This window comes from Pteropus medius, unplaced genomic scaffold, assembly GCF_902729225.1.
Source record: "Pteropus medius unplaced genomic scaffold, Ma_sr-lr_union100, whole genome shotgun sequence".
In the NCBI taxonomy this organism is placed as follows: domain Eukaryota; kingdom Metazoa; phylum Chordata; class Mammalia; order Chiroptera; family Pteropodidae; genus Pteropus; species Pteropus medius.
In genome coordinates, this window is record NW_024355990.1 from 1,392,601 (window position 1) to 1,409,060 (window position 16,460).

Sequence of the window (16,460 nt, forward strand, 5' to 3'; positions counted from 1 at the left end):
CCCAGGGGGCCGTCCCCCGCCACGGCTATGCCTGCGGCCGGCCGCGCGCCAACACGCTCGCCCCTGCCGGCGAGTGCCTGTCACGCCCTGTGCTGTGCTCTGCCTCCGTGTGCCACGCGGGAGAGGCCCTGTCTTAGCGCTAGAAGCTCCCGCCACCCCCGGACGTGGCCTGTCACTGGGACCCCGCCAGCTTTCAGTGCTGGGGGGGGGGCAGGGAAATCCGTCCCTGCATCGTCCAGCCCCGAGGGAAGACGGAGGAAGGGGTGACGCCCATGCTGGCCGGGCTGACGTCAGCCGCCAAGGTGCGAGTCCCGACAAGCCCCTCCGTACCAGATGCTGTCTTTATCGGCGACGGCCACGCACGGAGTGAAGGGGTGGAACTTGACCACGGAGGGGACGCCCGGGTTCCTGTTCAGAAATATCTGGTCGTCCAGTCTTGTGATGCCTGCGAGAGAAACAGCAACGGTCTCACGTCACGGAAAACAGGGACGATGGCTTCGTACCAAGGCCGACAAGGTCTGGGCCTTGTGTTTGGGGACTCGGAGAAGCACTGAGCGGACAGAGGAAAGCGGGGGCCGGGGGGCCCCTGCCTCTGCCCAGACCCCCACAGCGCCCACAGTCACAGTGGGACGCGAGGTAGGTTTTCAGTGGAGCTCGCCATCGTGTGCGTGGCGACGGCACAGCTGTGACACCTCGACTAGTGCGGCCGGTTCGGATTTTTCGGAGAAAGTGCTGGAGAAAGCTCAGTGCGGCTGGGCTTGTCACTCAGACTCCAGGCTGAGACACTGGGCACAGCCAGCACCGCCCACGACCTGGACGAAGTCCTGGAGGACCTTTCGGTCTGGGAAGGTGACGACCACGCAATTCCATGGCTGAGGAGTGGGCAGAGACTCACGGGGGAGCTCAGTGTGGATCTGTCACTAGGCCCTGACCCTAACCCCTCAGGGCGGAGTCTGTTGTAGAAAAACAATAAAGAGACTAGAAATGCAGAGCGCCGGCATGGGTGCAGGGAGACGCTCACCCGAGCATGTCGGCCCCCTCATCCCCGTGGCCGTGTCACTGGGAAGGGCGTTAGAGGCTGGGACACAGGCCCCGGGGGACGCAGGGAAAAGCCTTGGCTCACCGATGCTTCAGGCAGTCCTCCCAGCCTGCCAAACCAGCAGACGCCGGCCACCCCTGACGGCAGGTGGGACAAACTCCTGGGCAAACTGCCAGGAGGGCGTGGCCATGGAGGGTGCTGGCACCCTGGACACCTCACTCTGGAGGGAGCGTCACGTCAGGCCCTGAGGGGTGAGGGACACCCGGATCTAAGTCGGCAAAGACGCTGGGTCGTGGGGGACGGCTGGAGGGGGCCAGGCACGGAGCAGGTGGTGGCTGCTCTGCCAGCTCCTGTCTCCGCCGGTGCTGCCGTTTCTGGTGACTCTGCTCCATCTGCCGGCTCGCCTGCCCGTCCTGCTTGCCGGCCACATCCCTCCCGGTACAGCGAGGCCGACGCGGGCCGAGCAGGCCGCCCCGGGGGGCGGGCTCTGCCGGCGACCGTCTCCCACGCCAAGTCCGACCGCGCTGGGTCCCGAGGTGCCGCCTCGCCTGCTAGGGTCCCCGCGCTCACTGCCCCTCGGCGTGCTCCTGGGGAGCTGACCCCTCTTCTCCCACAGAGCCTGGAAGAGAGCCCCGGCAAGGGCTCTCGAGGCTGTCTTCAGTTTTTGCCTAGAAGCCCTGCTGTTTCTCGAAAGCCTGGCCCTCGTTCCACGGCCTGCTCGGCGCTGACCGGAGGCCCTGGCCCGGGCAGTGGTACCCGTCACTCTGGCCTGAGGAGTGGCGTCTGTCGGGCCAGTTTGCCTTCCGATTCTATGCGTGTGCAGGCTCAGCTTCCGGGCCCTGCGGGCACAGGGAGACCACTGCGTCCTGCTCGCCCAGCTGTGGGCCCGCGAACCTCCATGAGCAAGGCTTCTGGGCGCCGTAACTCTGTCCCCTCCGAGAAAGGCCACGGTCACAGGTGGGGCTGCGCTGGCTGCACGGCTGGAGCGGTGGCTGCTGGGCAGCAGACGATGGACTCGGACACTGACGAGTGCTTCACGTCGGCCACTGCGGCTCCTTCACAAAGGCTGAATCACGCACAGTCAGGACCTGGAAGTGGCCGTGACGCGTGACCCCAGAGCGCTTTGCAGGGTGCTCGGCTGGAAAGTGCTGGGAACATCTCGGCTGTGGTTCCCGGTGCCCCACGGTGGGATGGCTGGGATGCTTCGATGGCGGGGGACAGGGTCACAGGTCCTCACTCCACTTTAGAAAGTAACACTGTAGTCACTGCAGTTCACAGGCTGGGGACCAGACCTAGCCCGTCAGCGGAGGAGACGAGATGGCACTACGTGCTCTGCGTGCGGGGTGGCGCGCCTGAAGCCACCGTGATTCAGGCCACTGCGCTTCTCTGTCTACGCAGGACGACAGCAGGACGCAGGACACGGCTCCCAGGGCGGGGCTGGCCCCTCCCAGAGAGGGAGGGGACCTGTGTGATGTCCTGGGCCGTGGCTGCTGGCCCTCCCATCCCAGCCTGACCCCAGGAGAGCGGTGGGTGGCTGTCCCCTCCCCCTTCCGTGCTCAGGGCGGTGGCAGCTAAGGTGGCTGCGGCCCAGAGCGCTCTCTGCAGCACACGGTGTCCCCCTGAGCACTGCCACTTCCCCCGGGGAGGCTGGGGCAGTTTGGTGTCTGCTGACAGCTTTGGTCAAGGGCTGGTGAAATGTGGCTGGAGCACAGCTCCGGTGACCAGCAATGGTTATTTCGGGGGCCCCCTCACCCTTCTGGATGAGCCGCCGCGCCTGCCTCCGCACGCGGGCGTTACGCAGGAACCGCCACTCGCGCTCCTTGAGGATCTGACTCTCCAGGTCGTGCTCCTCCGGGATCTGCAAGGACAGGCCGCGCCCGGCGTTACCCAGCGCCTGTGCTGCCGGGACCCGGGTTCCAGAGGCTGGTCCCCGAGCCCGTGTGGCCCCCCTCCACACACCGGGCACCGTCTCCACTCTGCTGGCCAAGGACCCCCTGGACCCCGAGGGCCACACGCTGCCCTGCACCTCAGGGCCCAACCGTGGGAGCGAGGCTGCAGGCCGAAGACACGGGTGCTGGAAGGGACACGGGGGCTGTGCGGGGCCCGACCTCCCGACAGACCGTCCACACCTAAAACGCAGTCGGACGACGGGGCGCGCTCACGGGCTCTGCCTTTGCTCCCTGATGCCAGAGGAATGAGGCATCCAGTGCGCCCAGCAGACCGGGGAGCAGCGACGGGGCGAGCAGCCGCTGCCCGTGCACCCCAGGGGCAGGAGCTGGTGCTTCGCCCACCGCGGCAAAGGGGCAGCGGGCAGAGACCCCGCCGGGGGGAGGGCTGGGAAGGGCTGAGCTTGCTGCAGACCCGCAGGTGAAGGCCAGCTCCTTCACTGCCCTCCCAGTCAGCTTCGGAGACGTGCACGTGTGTGCCTGTGGGCTGGGCTATAGGTGGCTGTGTAAAACCAGGGTTGAAGGGGGGTCTGCACTCGACAAATAGGCTCGTGCTTAGTCTGCTTCATTCAGACACGCAATCGCGTGTTTCTGTGACAGAGATGGATTCCTTTGGTCACACGCTCATCGAGCACATTTGCCTGACTCAGACTCCCTGCCTGAAAAGGCCCAGAACATGAAAGAAATTAAAGAAGGAGGAAGGAGCCCGACCGCCCCTCAGCCGCATCCAGACAGCGGCCATGCCCTGACTGGCTGCGGCCAGCCAGGGGCCACTGCAGAGGTGCCGAGGCCGCGGTCGGTGTTAGGGATGGTTTTCTCGGCTACAGAAGGCAGTCACACACGCGTGCTCGCGGGCCCGTGGCTGAGAACCAAGATGCCCTCCACACAGACAGAAGCGTGGGTCACCTGGAACATTCTGTCTCCCTGATGCTCCACACGATTTCTGATCACAAACAAATAACCTGAACCCTGCCTTGCTTCGCTGCCCACGCACAGGTGACCTGGAGGTCTATTCCCAGCTTTTCATTTATGCTTTCTTTTCTTAAAAATCACAGAACCCACACCCATGAAATGGCAACTCAAGGGCGTGCAGACAGAGAGACAGGACGAAAGGGTGTCCAATACCACAGGGACATCTAGGGGCTCAGAAAGAACCCACGAGGGCAGAGAAGAGACTGGTTTCGGTGATGACAGCCCAGAGCTCACTGGAAAAGAAACGACACATGGCCAGTGACATGAAGCAGTAACAGGGAACCCCAGACAAAGACTCAGTGGGCAGGAGGCCGAGTGGGCTCCGGGCTCCGTGGGGACGGGCTGGAGGGGGACATCCGAAAGGCTCCGGTGTGCAGCCGGCAGCGGGGCAGAGCGGGCTGGGCTGTGCACGTGCTCCCCGTGGCCGGGCCGAGCGCTCCGCCCACAGGCCAACACCCCGCACGGCACATGCGGGGCCGTCCACTCTGCAGCTCCAAAGGGAACAGGAGGGAGGCCGAGGACGGGGGAACAGGCGTGAGGACGTGCCGGGCACGCGGGCAGCCATGGGTAACGGAAGGCGCCACGGGGCCTCGGCTCCCCGGTGGGCTGCCACCTCCCCTGTGCCTGCTGAGCCTCCAATCCGGGCCCGAGCTCAGAAGGGACTTTCAGAACTGAACTGCACGGTGGCTCTGTCCCCGGCACGTGTGTCTGTCTAGGGACAACCTGCTGTGAACCACTGGGACATACACCAGCAGGAACGGACGCTTCAGGTGCAGTGTAAGAGGCACAGGTGACGGGGCGGAGGGAGAGAGACGAGGGGACGTGACACCTGCGGCTCAGGGCAGGGACCAACGGCAGCCTGCCAGCAGCCCGTTTCCCGCTCGGCGGTCATAACTGTCACCGCGCTCTCTCTTCCCGCCACCGGCCCCTCTCAGGCCGAATAAACGCCTCTGAGTACATGGGCCCAGACCCTCCTTCCGCCGGGCCGTCCTCAAACAGGGCCTGAGGGGTGTGACTGTCGGTGACGCTGTGACGGGGTGAGAATCACGTGTGTTCTGCTCAGACAGGAACCGATTTGCACTGTGACCCTCCCACGGAGATGTGATACCGACAGCTGACAGGCGACCTGCCTGTGCGACCTGCCGCACGCCTCTGCAGCCCGTGGCTCTGCTTTCACTTTCTTAGCAGCGTGGTTTGAAAAGCGGTGATGAATTTACCCAGTTTGCCGTTTTTTTCTTGTACAGTTTGGGCCTCCTGTACGAGAGTCTCATTAAAGAAACCGTCGCCTAAGCCCAGGCCGGGACAGCTTTCCTCTGGATGCTCGTGGTTCTGGCCTCACCCCCAGGCTGTGGCTCCGAGATGCGCTCTCGGAGGACGTGCGGGAAATGGGCTGTGGTCCACTTCTCCCGGCCAGCAGGCGAGCTGCGGCTGCAGCGACGCCCCCTCCACCGCCGCCCGCTGAGGCCGCCCCTCCTCCGTCCACTGGCCGCGTCCTGGCAGCTGCTGGACCCAGCCGCACTGCCAACTGGGCTCCGTCTCGCCGTCGACCACGCAGCGCCACGGCTCGGTGACGCCCGCTTCGCAGTGAGACCCAAAGTCAGACAGCATGGTTCTCCCCCCCTCGGGCCGTTTCGAAATCTGCTTTCGGTTCTTTGCTTTTCCCCATGAAGTTCCCAATAAGCTTGTCGATCGACAAAAGGCTGAGGCCTCTGCCTGCGGTTCTGTCGCCTGCACAGCACGGGCAGCGCCCGGCCCGACGTCTGAGCACGGCCACTGTGGGCTCCCGGCGCCCAGTCCTCACCAGCGCTCCATTTCCCGGTGTTCGGATCCTACTGCACTGTGTTTTTTTTTGGTTTATATTCTCACCGACAAATATTTGGAGTGGGGTTTTTTTTTTTTTTTTTATGGAGATGCTCAGTGAAACCACCGTTTAATTTCAATTTCCAATGGTTCGTACAGAGACACAACTGGTTTTGTGTCAGGGCCCCTCCCTGCACCCTGTGATCTGGCGAAAGCCGCTCGTCCCAGTGGCGCCTGGCGGTTGCTCAGGGTGCCGCGTGCTCACCGTCACGGCCATGAGCTCTGGCCGCTGCTGTCACACACTCCGCCCCGTGTCACGGGGCTGGCCTAAAATATGTTGGCTCCACTTTGCGTCCTTGGGATGGAACCGCTCGGCCGCCAGGGAGTTGCCCGCTTTGCGTGCGGCTGCATTTGACTCGCTGGAGCCACGCTGCGGGTTCTGGGTCCGCGTTCACGGAGGACGTTTTCTGTTCTTCAGCTGCTTTGCTGTCACAGTGGCGCTGGCTCTGCAGTGAACTGGGGAGCGGCCCTCCTGTCACGTTGTCACAGCTGCTGTAGAGCTGGTGCCGCGTCCCTAAAAGCTCTGGCAGGGCTGGCCGGTGACACTGCAGGCCCGAGCTTTGTCTTTGTTGGCAGGTTTTAACTGCAAACTCACTGCCTTCATCAGGCACAGGATGGTTTGGGTTTGCTGTTTCGTACTGGGTTTCGGGAGTTTGTGGGTGCAACGTGGAGATGTCAGGGTATCTTCCGGGACCGTCGCCCCATCCAGTCATCTCCGCGTCTGTCCCGATGCCGGCACCACGGTCTTGTCGCTGCAACTACGCAGTGACCCCCGGAACCGGGAAGCCCGGGTCCTTCCGCTTTATCTCTTACGACATTTTTTCCCCTTTAGTGCTATTCTGGGTCCCTCACGGCTCCATCTGAAATTCCGTCTCAGCTTGTCGTCTTCTACAACGTAATGATGAAAAAGGCGGCTGGGTCTCCGTGGGACGGCGCTGAAGCTGTGGGGCTCTTGGGGACTCCTGCCACACCAGGTCTTCGGGTGCGTGGACGCGCAACTTCTCTCCACTTAACTCTGGTCTCCTCTAGCGTCCTTCAACACGGTTCCGCTTACAGACTGTTTGTTTTAAAGAGAGATCGCGTCTGACCTAGCGAAACCTCAGTCACTGACTGTTTACAACCCAGCGACGATCGATGGGATGCACGGGGGCTGGCGCCCCGGCCGGCGCATCTGGGGACAGGCGGGGTGGGCGATGCCCAGCAGGCGGGAGCATGGCAGCATGCTGGGTGCCCCCACCTCACTGCCCGCCCCACGGGCTGCGCCTGCGGGATCCGCCTCTATCTATCTGCTTCCCTCCTGAGCCTGCCAGGAAAGGCCTGGCATCGTTTCAGAAGCTGGCGACGGTGTGGTGGCCCCTGGTACAATCGAGGCCATAGCCAACTAAGTCACCGAGGAATAGTCTGAGGGGGAGACCAAGTGACACTCTCAGGCTCTGTCGGCCTGAAGGTTTATGTACAAGAATGTCACGTACGCTGTCATTCATCGTAGGAAAACCCAGAAAAAGACATTTTCATGGACGAATATGTGACAACGTGAGGAGTTCAGTGTTCACGGCACAGTGACAAATGGACAGAGCGCAGTGTATGCAGGATACGCTGTGTGTGTGCGTGCGCGAGTGTGCGTGTGCAAGTGTGTACATGCGTGTGTGTGCATAAGTGTGTGTGTGTGGTCGTCACGAGGCCGTCGCGTCAATGTGGGAAGATATGCGTCGCGGTGTATGTAATGTAAGGAGTAAAGTAAATGCGTGCGTAATGGCGTGTGTGTGCACATGTCGCGTGTATGCGCGTAAGTGCACGTGTGAAAGTGCGTGAGCGTAAGTGCGTGCGTGCGTGTGTAAGTGTGCATGTGTGTGCGTAAGTGCGCGTGTGCGTAAGTGTGCGTGTGCGCGCGTGCTATGGGTGACTTCGATTTTACCAGTATTTTTTAATTTGAGGTTTAAAGAAAATAGTTCAGTGCACTTTTTAAAAGCGCCACAGATGTGCAGATTTAATCACGCGTCACCTGCAGCACGCCCACGGCCTGTCCCCGTGGGGCCGGGCCATCGCGGCCGGGCGTCGGGCTGTGAGCAGGTTGTTGGTGCTCACGCCGCATGTAATGTCCGAGCGTGAGCTGATCGGCTCTGACAGCTCCTTCTGTAACTAAACACCACATTTAATCTGTTCTAAATTACAAAACTAATCGGTCTAAAACACCCCAAATGACCCAGAGTGCACGACGTGGAAAGGGCCTTCTGCACCCAGCCGCCTAAGCGAGTGCTCGCGGGCCCCGTGGCCGAGCTGGGAGCCGCAGCTCGCATGGGCGCGTCGTTCCCGCTCAGTCCCCTGATTAACGTTCTTGTTTTGTTTCCAACGTCCGCCGTTGCGGACAGCGCTGTGAGGGGCACCTGTGACCCATGCTGGCGCCCGTCCACGCCCAGCAGTGGCCTTAGGGCCTGCCTCTCAGGGCGCGCCGAACCGCCCTCCACCGCGCCAGGATCTTCCCACCAGCGACAGTGTCCGCCCCCCCTCCAGGCTGACCTCTGCACAAAATCGGTCTTTGAAGCTTGTCCACCCGTGAGTGACAAACCACCCTACTACTTGCGTGATGAGGGCGAACTTCCGTGTCTCTCTGTAAAGCGCGCGGTGGACCACGCGTGACGTTCTCTCCAGAGCGGGTGTGAGCTCTGAGCCACCGAGGGCGAGAGGCTGTCACCCGGCTAGGGGGCTGTCTTTGCGGTCACGCGGACCTGTAAGAAATCTGCCTGTGAGCTGACAAAAGGCCAGCAAAAGCTGTCACTGCCATTGTTTTCGGGTGCTCCCACTGGCGTGAGTCACACTCGGCTGGACTGCGGGGTGTCACTCTGCTCCCCGTGAGGCTGTTTAGGGTCGCGGTTCCTCTGTCCTTTTTGAGCGCTACCTTGAGCTATTCTCAGCCACACGTGAAGCGGGTTAATAAAAAGGTTCCCAACGTACTTTATCGCACAAACGTGTCACTAGGTGATTAATTAAATTAATAAAAGAACGCTCTGTGAATGCCACTTGGAAAAACGAGGAAAAAATTAATAATGAGACCAAACGTGTTCTCAGAAAAGGTCTCTCACTGAGGTAGAAGAGACGTCAGTGGCGCCTCAGGAGCCGCCGCTCCGGCTGCCACCGAGGGTGCAGGGAGTGCACCCCGTCCCGACGCCCGAGTGCGTCACGGGCGCAGCGACCACGCGCGTTTGCGTCTGTGTGCGCGGGGTCTAGGGGGCCCGGTCTAGGGGGGCCACTTCCTCCCACCTCACGGCTCACACCGTGGGAGCCGGCACGACGCATCGGGCCAGACCACTAGGCTGACAGTCGGCGTCCCCGTGCTGGTGACACGCGGGATCCCCCGTGGGAACCCTCAGACGTACTTCCGGGCACACGCACGGAAGGACATGAAGGCCGATGGGCTCCGGGCTGCATGTGACGCAAGGGAGGCTGGGGTGCTGGCTTCAGGCCGGATGCTGGCTCTGGGTTTGCGCGTGGGCGAGACGTCTGAGCACACACCCCTCGAGGGTCTCTGGGGACTTCGGCCACGACCCGCTCAGGCGCACCCGACGCCAGACCCATACGCTGCGCTGACGAGAGGCAGGCAAATCCTTGGGGGAAAATCAAACTCATTTTTAAGTTGAAGAGGAATGAGTTTGGGGTAACTGAGGCCACTTCTCCCTGTTGTCACAGGGAGATGACTGAGAAGAGGCATGTTTCGAAGGCTCTGAGGAAGCCGCTCCCTCACTGCCATCCCGAGAAATCACTGCAAACTGTAGCCACGAACGCTGTGGCAAGGGTGAGCCCGGGGCGCCGGGAGCTCCCAGCAGCTCGGCCCACCCGCCACGTGGGAGGCGAGAAATTGCGCTTCCGTTGTGCTGAGCCGCAGGTCTCAAGGGCCAGCGTCCCAGGGCCAGCGCCCCGGAACAAGCCCGCACTCGCCTGCTCTCCCTCCCTCACCCGGCAGAGCGCTGTGACTGGGGGACCGCGCACAGCGGCCACCTGAAGTCGGCGGCAGCACACGGGCTGGTCCAGCCACACGCTGTGCTGGCCAGAACCTGAAGCACAGCTGCCGTGAACCTTCCTTCCTCTAAAACTTCTTTTCTGACTGTGAAAATGCTTTGTCTTCGTGCAGAAAGTGCAGAAAAGACAGAAACGTCTGAGGAAGAAACAAACTGAGTGCCACCTCCGCCGGGTCACCTGTCCCCTTCCAGTCTATGTCCTGGGGACAGGCACGGGCATGTTCGGCGTCTGTAACTATGACCGTAAACGACGTCACGTTACAACTGTGAGAAACTGGAGCCAGCTGTGTCTTGCTTTCATTTCTCTTTAAAAGTTTCATCATAAGCGTTCCCTTATGACATTAATTTTCAAGCTTTGTTTTTAAACAGCTCCAAAAATACCGTATCACGCTTTCATTGTTTGTAACCACTGTCCTGTGGTCCTCAGCTTTCGCCGCTGTAAATAAGACACAGATCATCCACGTCTCCGATTACGACCCTAAGTCCGTATCTTAGCAAACGAGTTACGGGGTCAAAGGGGACGGCAGCTAAGGCTCCTGCTGCTTCCCACCAAACTGCTTTCTGGAAAAGCTGGGTCGAGTTAAGAAATGAGAAAGAATGCTGCTCCCTTTTTCATCAAAGGGGCTCAAGAAATCAGAACTTTAAAAGCGGCCTTGGGCACTGACAATGACCACTCTTGTGTTTTTATTGACAAAACTGCGTATCCCTCCGAGGAAAGGGGAAAGTGGGTGGGACGCTGTACCCAGGAGTCAACACGCCCGTCCCGGGCACAGCCCACACAGGGGGCCCGCCGTGCGGTCAAGGGCCAGCTGTGACTTCTACTTATCTATCTGCACGGGGGCAGACGAGGATGCTGAAGATGAACACCGCAGCTCCTGACTCTGCTCTGACACGGCATTGCCTGAGCCGCCCCATCACCCTGAGTGTGTGGCTCGAATCTGCAGTGACGGGAACGTTTCCCGTCACGACTGTGGCAGAATTAAACCTGAGAGGTATTCCCCCGGAACAAGCCAGACGTGTCAGAATTGGCCCCAGTGGGCGAGTCTTTAAAAAAAATCCTCGAGCTTAGTCCCAAAGCGTGGAGCCGCCCCAGCACGGCCTGGAGACAGGCCGCGGGCGGCCCTTGGGGGTGGGGGAAGTCAGAGGCCTGGAGTGACCTTGCCAATGAAGACAAAACGGTACGGTTCACGCGGACAAGCTCAGGAATGGCAGGCTTCTGCTTTTCTGAGAAGACAGGAGAGCAGACGAAGTCTGTTTCTCTTGCTGCTTTATTTTAGCTGCCAGCTCCAGCTACCAGGGCAGCAATTTGGCGTCACCCTTCAACAGCGGCAAATGCAGTGGGACAGGAGCCCCAGAAGGGTGGTACAGGTGGCTGGCACGGCAGGGCCCTGGGCGGCCCTGGCCACCTGCCTTGGGTCACGGCTCAGGGACATGGCCTGTGCGGCCCCACCGAGGTCGGAGGGGCCACAGTGAGTGGCCGGCTGAGGGTGCCAGTGAACAAACCCAGGGAATTTTGGACGGTCAGCTTGAGCAGAGGAGCCCAGACACGCTGGACTCTCAGGGGAGCGAGGCTCAGGGACCCCAGCTGCTCGGGCAGCCGTGGGGAGCACACCCTTTAAGCCCAGGGCACGGTGCACGGTACCTTCATGACGGGCTGGGCAAAGTACCGGGCGCTCCAGTCGCAGAAGCCCGTCTGCATCGTGGCCGAGATGAAGCCCTTGTGTCCGGCGGCGTCGTCCGGGTCGTCCGTCGTCTTCGGGTGTTTGGAAAGGAGCGAAGAGAAACGAGTCAGTCAGGCCCCCCCCGGCTCTGTGCGCCTCCCACACCCGCCCTGCAGACGAGGCGGACAGAGCTCTGGCCCCGGGAGCCTTCCGTGCTGCCCTCACTGCTGTGCCCTGGTGACCGGGACCCGAGTGGATGGACCTCCTGGGAACCCGTGCTGGGGTTTGCCCGCGGCTGCACACGGGGAGCTGTGTCACCCGGGGCCGGCGCGGTGGCTTCGGCTGCCACCCTCCTGAGCTGGCTGCATGTGCCCCTGGCCCTGGGCCACCGCCCCCACAGGCCTCTGCCACCTGGCGTCCTGACGAGGGCAGAGGCTCAGGTGGCAACAGCACAGGCCACCAGGACTTATGTGTGGTCCAGCACCCGGCACTGCCCCCAGGACAATGCATCGGTCCACGACCTGCTGCAGTTGTCACAGGGGAGCTTGCCTCACGGGGCTGGGCGCGAGGTGTCCCCACGGCGCACGGGTGGCCGGAGTGCGGGTGACCCTCACAGAGAACCCTCGTCACCCAGGGAAGACTTGCCCAGAGGAAAGTCCACAGGTGGGACTCAGTGACAGGGTCTCACTCCTGCCTGGTGGGGGGACCGCACGCCGCTGCCTGTCACAGCGCTGCTCTGCTGGACCAGGACCTGGGTCACGGCCCCTGCGCCCGTGGCTCCTGCCTGGCTGCCCACGTAGGGTCCAGCCCGAGGTTGCAATGAGCTCGTCCTGGGTGCCCACGGCTGGAGGCCAGTGGCCTCGGAAGCTGGGTGGAGGGGGTACGTGTGCACCTCTTGCTCCGAAGCCACCCTGCGGGGGCTGTGACCTGTGTTAGGACTGCGGTCACGGTGACTGTGGGTGAGCGGGGTGTGACATGGTGGCACTCAGGGTGCTGAGGCACCTCTCTAGGCCATGCGCCCTTGGCCAAGAAAGCGGCAAACAGTCCAGACGAGGCGGCAAAAGCCCAGCTACGTGTCTTCCCCGTAACGTGTCCCCCTTGTCACCGTCACCCGTCACACGTCCCCGTGTCCTTGCCAGCGTCTCCTGAGACTTCTCTTCCCGCTCCGAGGCAGAGGCGTGCCCACGTCGGTGGCCTAAGTGGACGCTCGTGGAGTGGGCAGCAGACAGCTCAGCACACGCGGCTGGGGCGGGAGGCGAAACGCCACTCGCCCGCCAAGGGGACGCAGACCAGCGGCAGGTGCTCACCCCGCCACGGGGAGGCTGCCAGGAACGGAGACCCTGGGACTGGGGGCCACCGTGAAGGGACCCCGCGTCCCCCGGGGCGCGAGGCCCAGGGTGTCCCTAACGAAGCATCTGGACCCCGGGGCGTGCGTGAGTCTTAGTGCCACGGCGTCCGCACCTGGTCCGGGCCCTTGTCGAACATCTTCCGCGTGCGGGGGAACTGGTGGGAATGCGGGGTGTACTGGGTCCCCACGGGGCCAGTAGCACCTGGCCGGCTGGGGGGCAGGTCTCGGCTGACCGGCTGCTTGGCCACGTCGTTGGTCAGGCTGGAGCTGCTCGCGCTGGACGTGGGTGGGGAGCCTCTGTCGTGGGGAAGAAGCGTGCGTCTTACCCGGAGCCCGGCCTCTGCCACCGAGCTGTGGCCAGCGGGCCCAGGGCCCTCGGCTCGGCCGACCTTGGGTCCCCAACCCGTCGGCGTGACTTCCAGACACCAAGTGCTGATGCCCGGTTCACGAGCCCTTCGTGCGTCCGCCTGCGGGTTCTGGGGGCCCCCTGAAGAGAGGCGCGGCAGAGGCAGTGAGCCAGCAGGTGCACGTGCCCGCTGCCCTCTGCTCATGCGCAGCCCCCGCCACGCGGTGCCAACGCGGGCGACAGGGAGGACGCGGACGTGTGGCAGGGAGCGTGGGGGTGTCCTGGGGACGGGGTGCTCTCAGGCGGCAGCACTCACCCCGCCTGGTGGATGTGGACGCCCTTGTTGGTGGGACTGGCAGGCGCCGACTGGGTGAGCGAGGACGCGGTGAGGATGCGCTGAGGCCGTGCGTTCACGGTGGCCTGAAAGAGCAAGGGGATGCGTGACGGGGACGCGTGACGGGGACGCGTGACGGGGACGCTGCCACGCTGCGGGACAGCACAGGTCGGCAGTGGCCTTTGAGAGGCTTCAGCGGACAAGGCCTCCTGACCCAAGAACTCTCACACACCAGTGGAAGGCCCCAGCTGAACACACCGCCAGCGTCACCCTGCAGATGAGGTGACGCTCCTGCCTTTCTAGGGATCGTCTGCCTGTGTCCAGTGAAGCTCCAGGGCGGCCATCCTTGCAATAGCCCAAGGCCAGGCTGATGGTGGTTCCAATGACGCCGGCTGTGTGTGCCTCAGTCCATGAGCCACCTCCCCACCCCACCAGCCACTGTCCCTCCTCCTGAGGCTGGAGTTTCCCTCTCCTGGAAAAGGGCACCTGCCTCGCGCCGTTCACATTCCAGGGGCAGCTCAGAGCACGGACACAACAGTGCAGGTGCTCACCCCCACACACACAGCCCAGGCTGGATACTTCGCCACCGAGGACTGTGCCCTCTCGAGACTGTCGCTCAGATGGAAAGTGGCTGTTTTAATTTTTTCGGTAGAATTCTGGGTGGATCTGGAGACCGGATGCCCGCTGGGGTGGTATCGACGAGGAGGCGCCAAGCACAAGGCGTCTCTGCCCCTCCGCTAGGGACTGGCCGCCTGCCACGCCCCCTCTCCAACATTCTGCTTGGAGCACACTGGACATCTGGACGGGCCCTGCTGGCGACGGATGCCCGCGGGAAGGGGTCAGAAGGGCCTGATGCCGTGGAGGTGGGCGCCCCCCTCGCGTGGAGTGGTGGGTGCAGACGGCTCCCGGGGTGCGGGAGCCCCCCAGCGAAGCAGGCAGGACCTTGGCCTGGGTGGGCTGACCTGCCAGCGGGATGCTGGCCTGGCCGCTGGTGGCCACCTGCAGGCTGTGCTCATTCGCTCAGCTATGGGACATCGCAGCTACGCGCGGCCGACGGACACGAAATCACAGAAACCAACACCGCAAACGCCACCACGGCAGGTTTCCCAGATGCCCCTCGCTCTGAGATAAACTGAACCACAACCAGCCCTAAGTGTGAAAAAAGTTTTTGAATTACAAAAGTTCTAGTTTGTGAACTTCCTTTAGCTGTGGTGTTTCACTCGGCCAGCACACACACACACACACACACACACACACACACACTCAAAACCTGAGAGCAAAACCATCCCTCGAGAAGTCTGAAAAGAGAAGAGGAATTTTAGCCAAGAAACTCTAAACTCAGCGTGCGTCCCCTAGAGGCTTCCCGACAGGCAGGGGCGGGCGACGGCGAGCACGGAGCTTTCGGGGTTGAAGTGAGGACACTGGCAGAGCGTTGGCTGAGCGCGACTCTGCGCTGGGGACGTCTCCTGGGCCCTCCCACGCTGCCTGCTACCTCTGTGCCCCTTCGGGGGGCTCCAGGGAGCACAGCGAGTGGGAGCCCGCGGTGACTCAGCGGGGCCCCTCGGGGTGGTGGGTGGCCCTGCAGGGCTTCGACGTGCTGCTCGGCCACGGCGGCTGCCTGTCTGACCGTCCCAGCTGCAACACCCTCAGTGCTGAGGCAGGCGGCCGGCTCAGGGGTTTCCCACGCCTGTAGCCCCAAGGCTGGCCACTGGGGCTCCAGGCGCAGACGGAGCTGTCTGAGCACAGCAACTGCTGTTTGCTCAGCAAACATTTACTCGCTGATCCTGGCTGGGTGTGGGCTAGGTGTGAACGGGGTGGGAGGGGACCCCGGGCAGGCGGCCAAGCGGGCCCCCTTTCCCCGAGGGACTGTGTGGGGACAGGGGGCTCAGGGGGCAGGTGGCCGGCTGGGTGAGGAGCTTTCCAGCAAGTGGCCTCTCTGTGCTGGCCCCAGCTGCTGCTTCCATGAGGAGCCGCCGCCAGAAAAGTAGACAGAAAACGATGGTGAGCCCACTGGACGCCCGGGTCTGGGACCGAGCAGGGTCTGTGGGGCCCTGGGGTCCGCTGCGAGCCCCCTCGGGTGTGACACCCTAAACCCTCCCACCGCCCTGGCTGCACTGAACCTCTGGCAGAGCAAACGCGCCAGGAAGCGGCCTGCGGGGGGTCCCTTCCTCACCGGCCAGTCAGAGGGGACAGCGGGCAGCTGTGTGCACGGTGCAGGCCAGCTGTTCAGAGGAGCACACACCGTTTTGTTGAAATTGAAATCTCGGGTCAGATGTACCCTTAGCCCAGTGTGAACACAGTAACGATGTGCGTGCGTGTGCGCACACACACACGTCACCCGCCTCTGCTCCCTGTGCCCTGCGGTTGATGGGGGCTCTGTGACCCGAGCTTCCATCTCAACGATCGAATCGGAAGAGCAAATTAAATGCAAGGCAAGCAGAGACGGGAGTGATGGAGACCGAGTGCGTTGATGGGACAGGCAACGGGAGCACCACGAGGTGGCTGTTTACGTGTCCTGTGGTCGTGGGCGAGAGACACCCCCAGGTGCTGGCACCAGGAATGGAGAGGGGACATCACCGTAGGTCACCCAGACACCGAGAGGGTCTGCGCGTCACCTGCCACCGGGTGCCCTGACAAGCACGTGGAGACGCAGTGCAGGGCGCCCCAGCCAAGGCCACACGTCAGTGGTTCAGGGGACACGAACTCTGAGTCACACCGGAGCCCGGCCCCCACGTACCTTGTAGGCGATGCTGTTGAGCACCTTCATGGCCAGGTCAGAGACGTCCGGGTAGGGGTCAGCGGCCAGGTGCAGCAAGACCCTCCAGATCTGGGTGTAGACGCTGTTGAACGACACCCCTAGGAAAGACAAACAGGACAGGTTTCAGCGGCAACGGCTGCCGCGGCCGCCGGGCGGCTCCTTTTCCGAGCGCCGGTCCCCACG

The 16,460-nt window shown here is 62.6% G+C and overlaps 1 protein-coding gene across 3 annotated transcripts in view; it reads right to left on the reverse strand.

Moving 5' to 3' along the window:
- Positions 1–16,460, reverse strand: part of RPTOR (regulatory associated protein of MTOR complex 1) — a 204,266-nt gene that overhangs the window by 13,183 nt on the left and 174,623 nt on the right. For all 3 annotated transcript variants that reach the window (XM_039859512.1, XM_039859511.1, XM_039859510.1), the window contains 6 exons: positions 16,257–16,375; positions 13,502–13,605; positions 12,953–13,136; positions 11,473–11,583; positions 2,792–2,897; positions 331–445 (listed from right to left, as the gene is read on the reverse strand). In XM_039859512.1, coding sequence (XP_039715446.1) covers positions 331–445; positions 2,792–2,897; positions 11,473–11,583; positions 12,953–13,136; positions 13,502–13,605; positions 16,257–16,375 — 739 coding nt within the window. The remainder of the gene's footprint in view (positions 1–330; positions 446–2,791; positions 2,898–11,472; positions 11,584–12,952; positions 13,137–13,501; positions 13,606–16,256; positions 16,376–16,460) is intronic.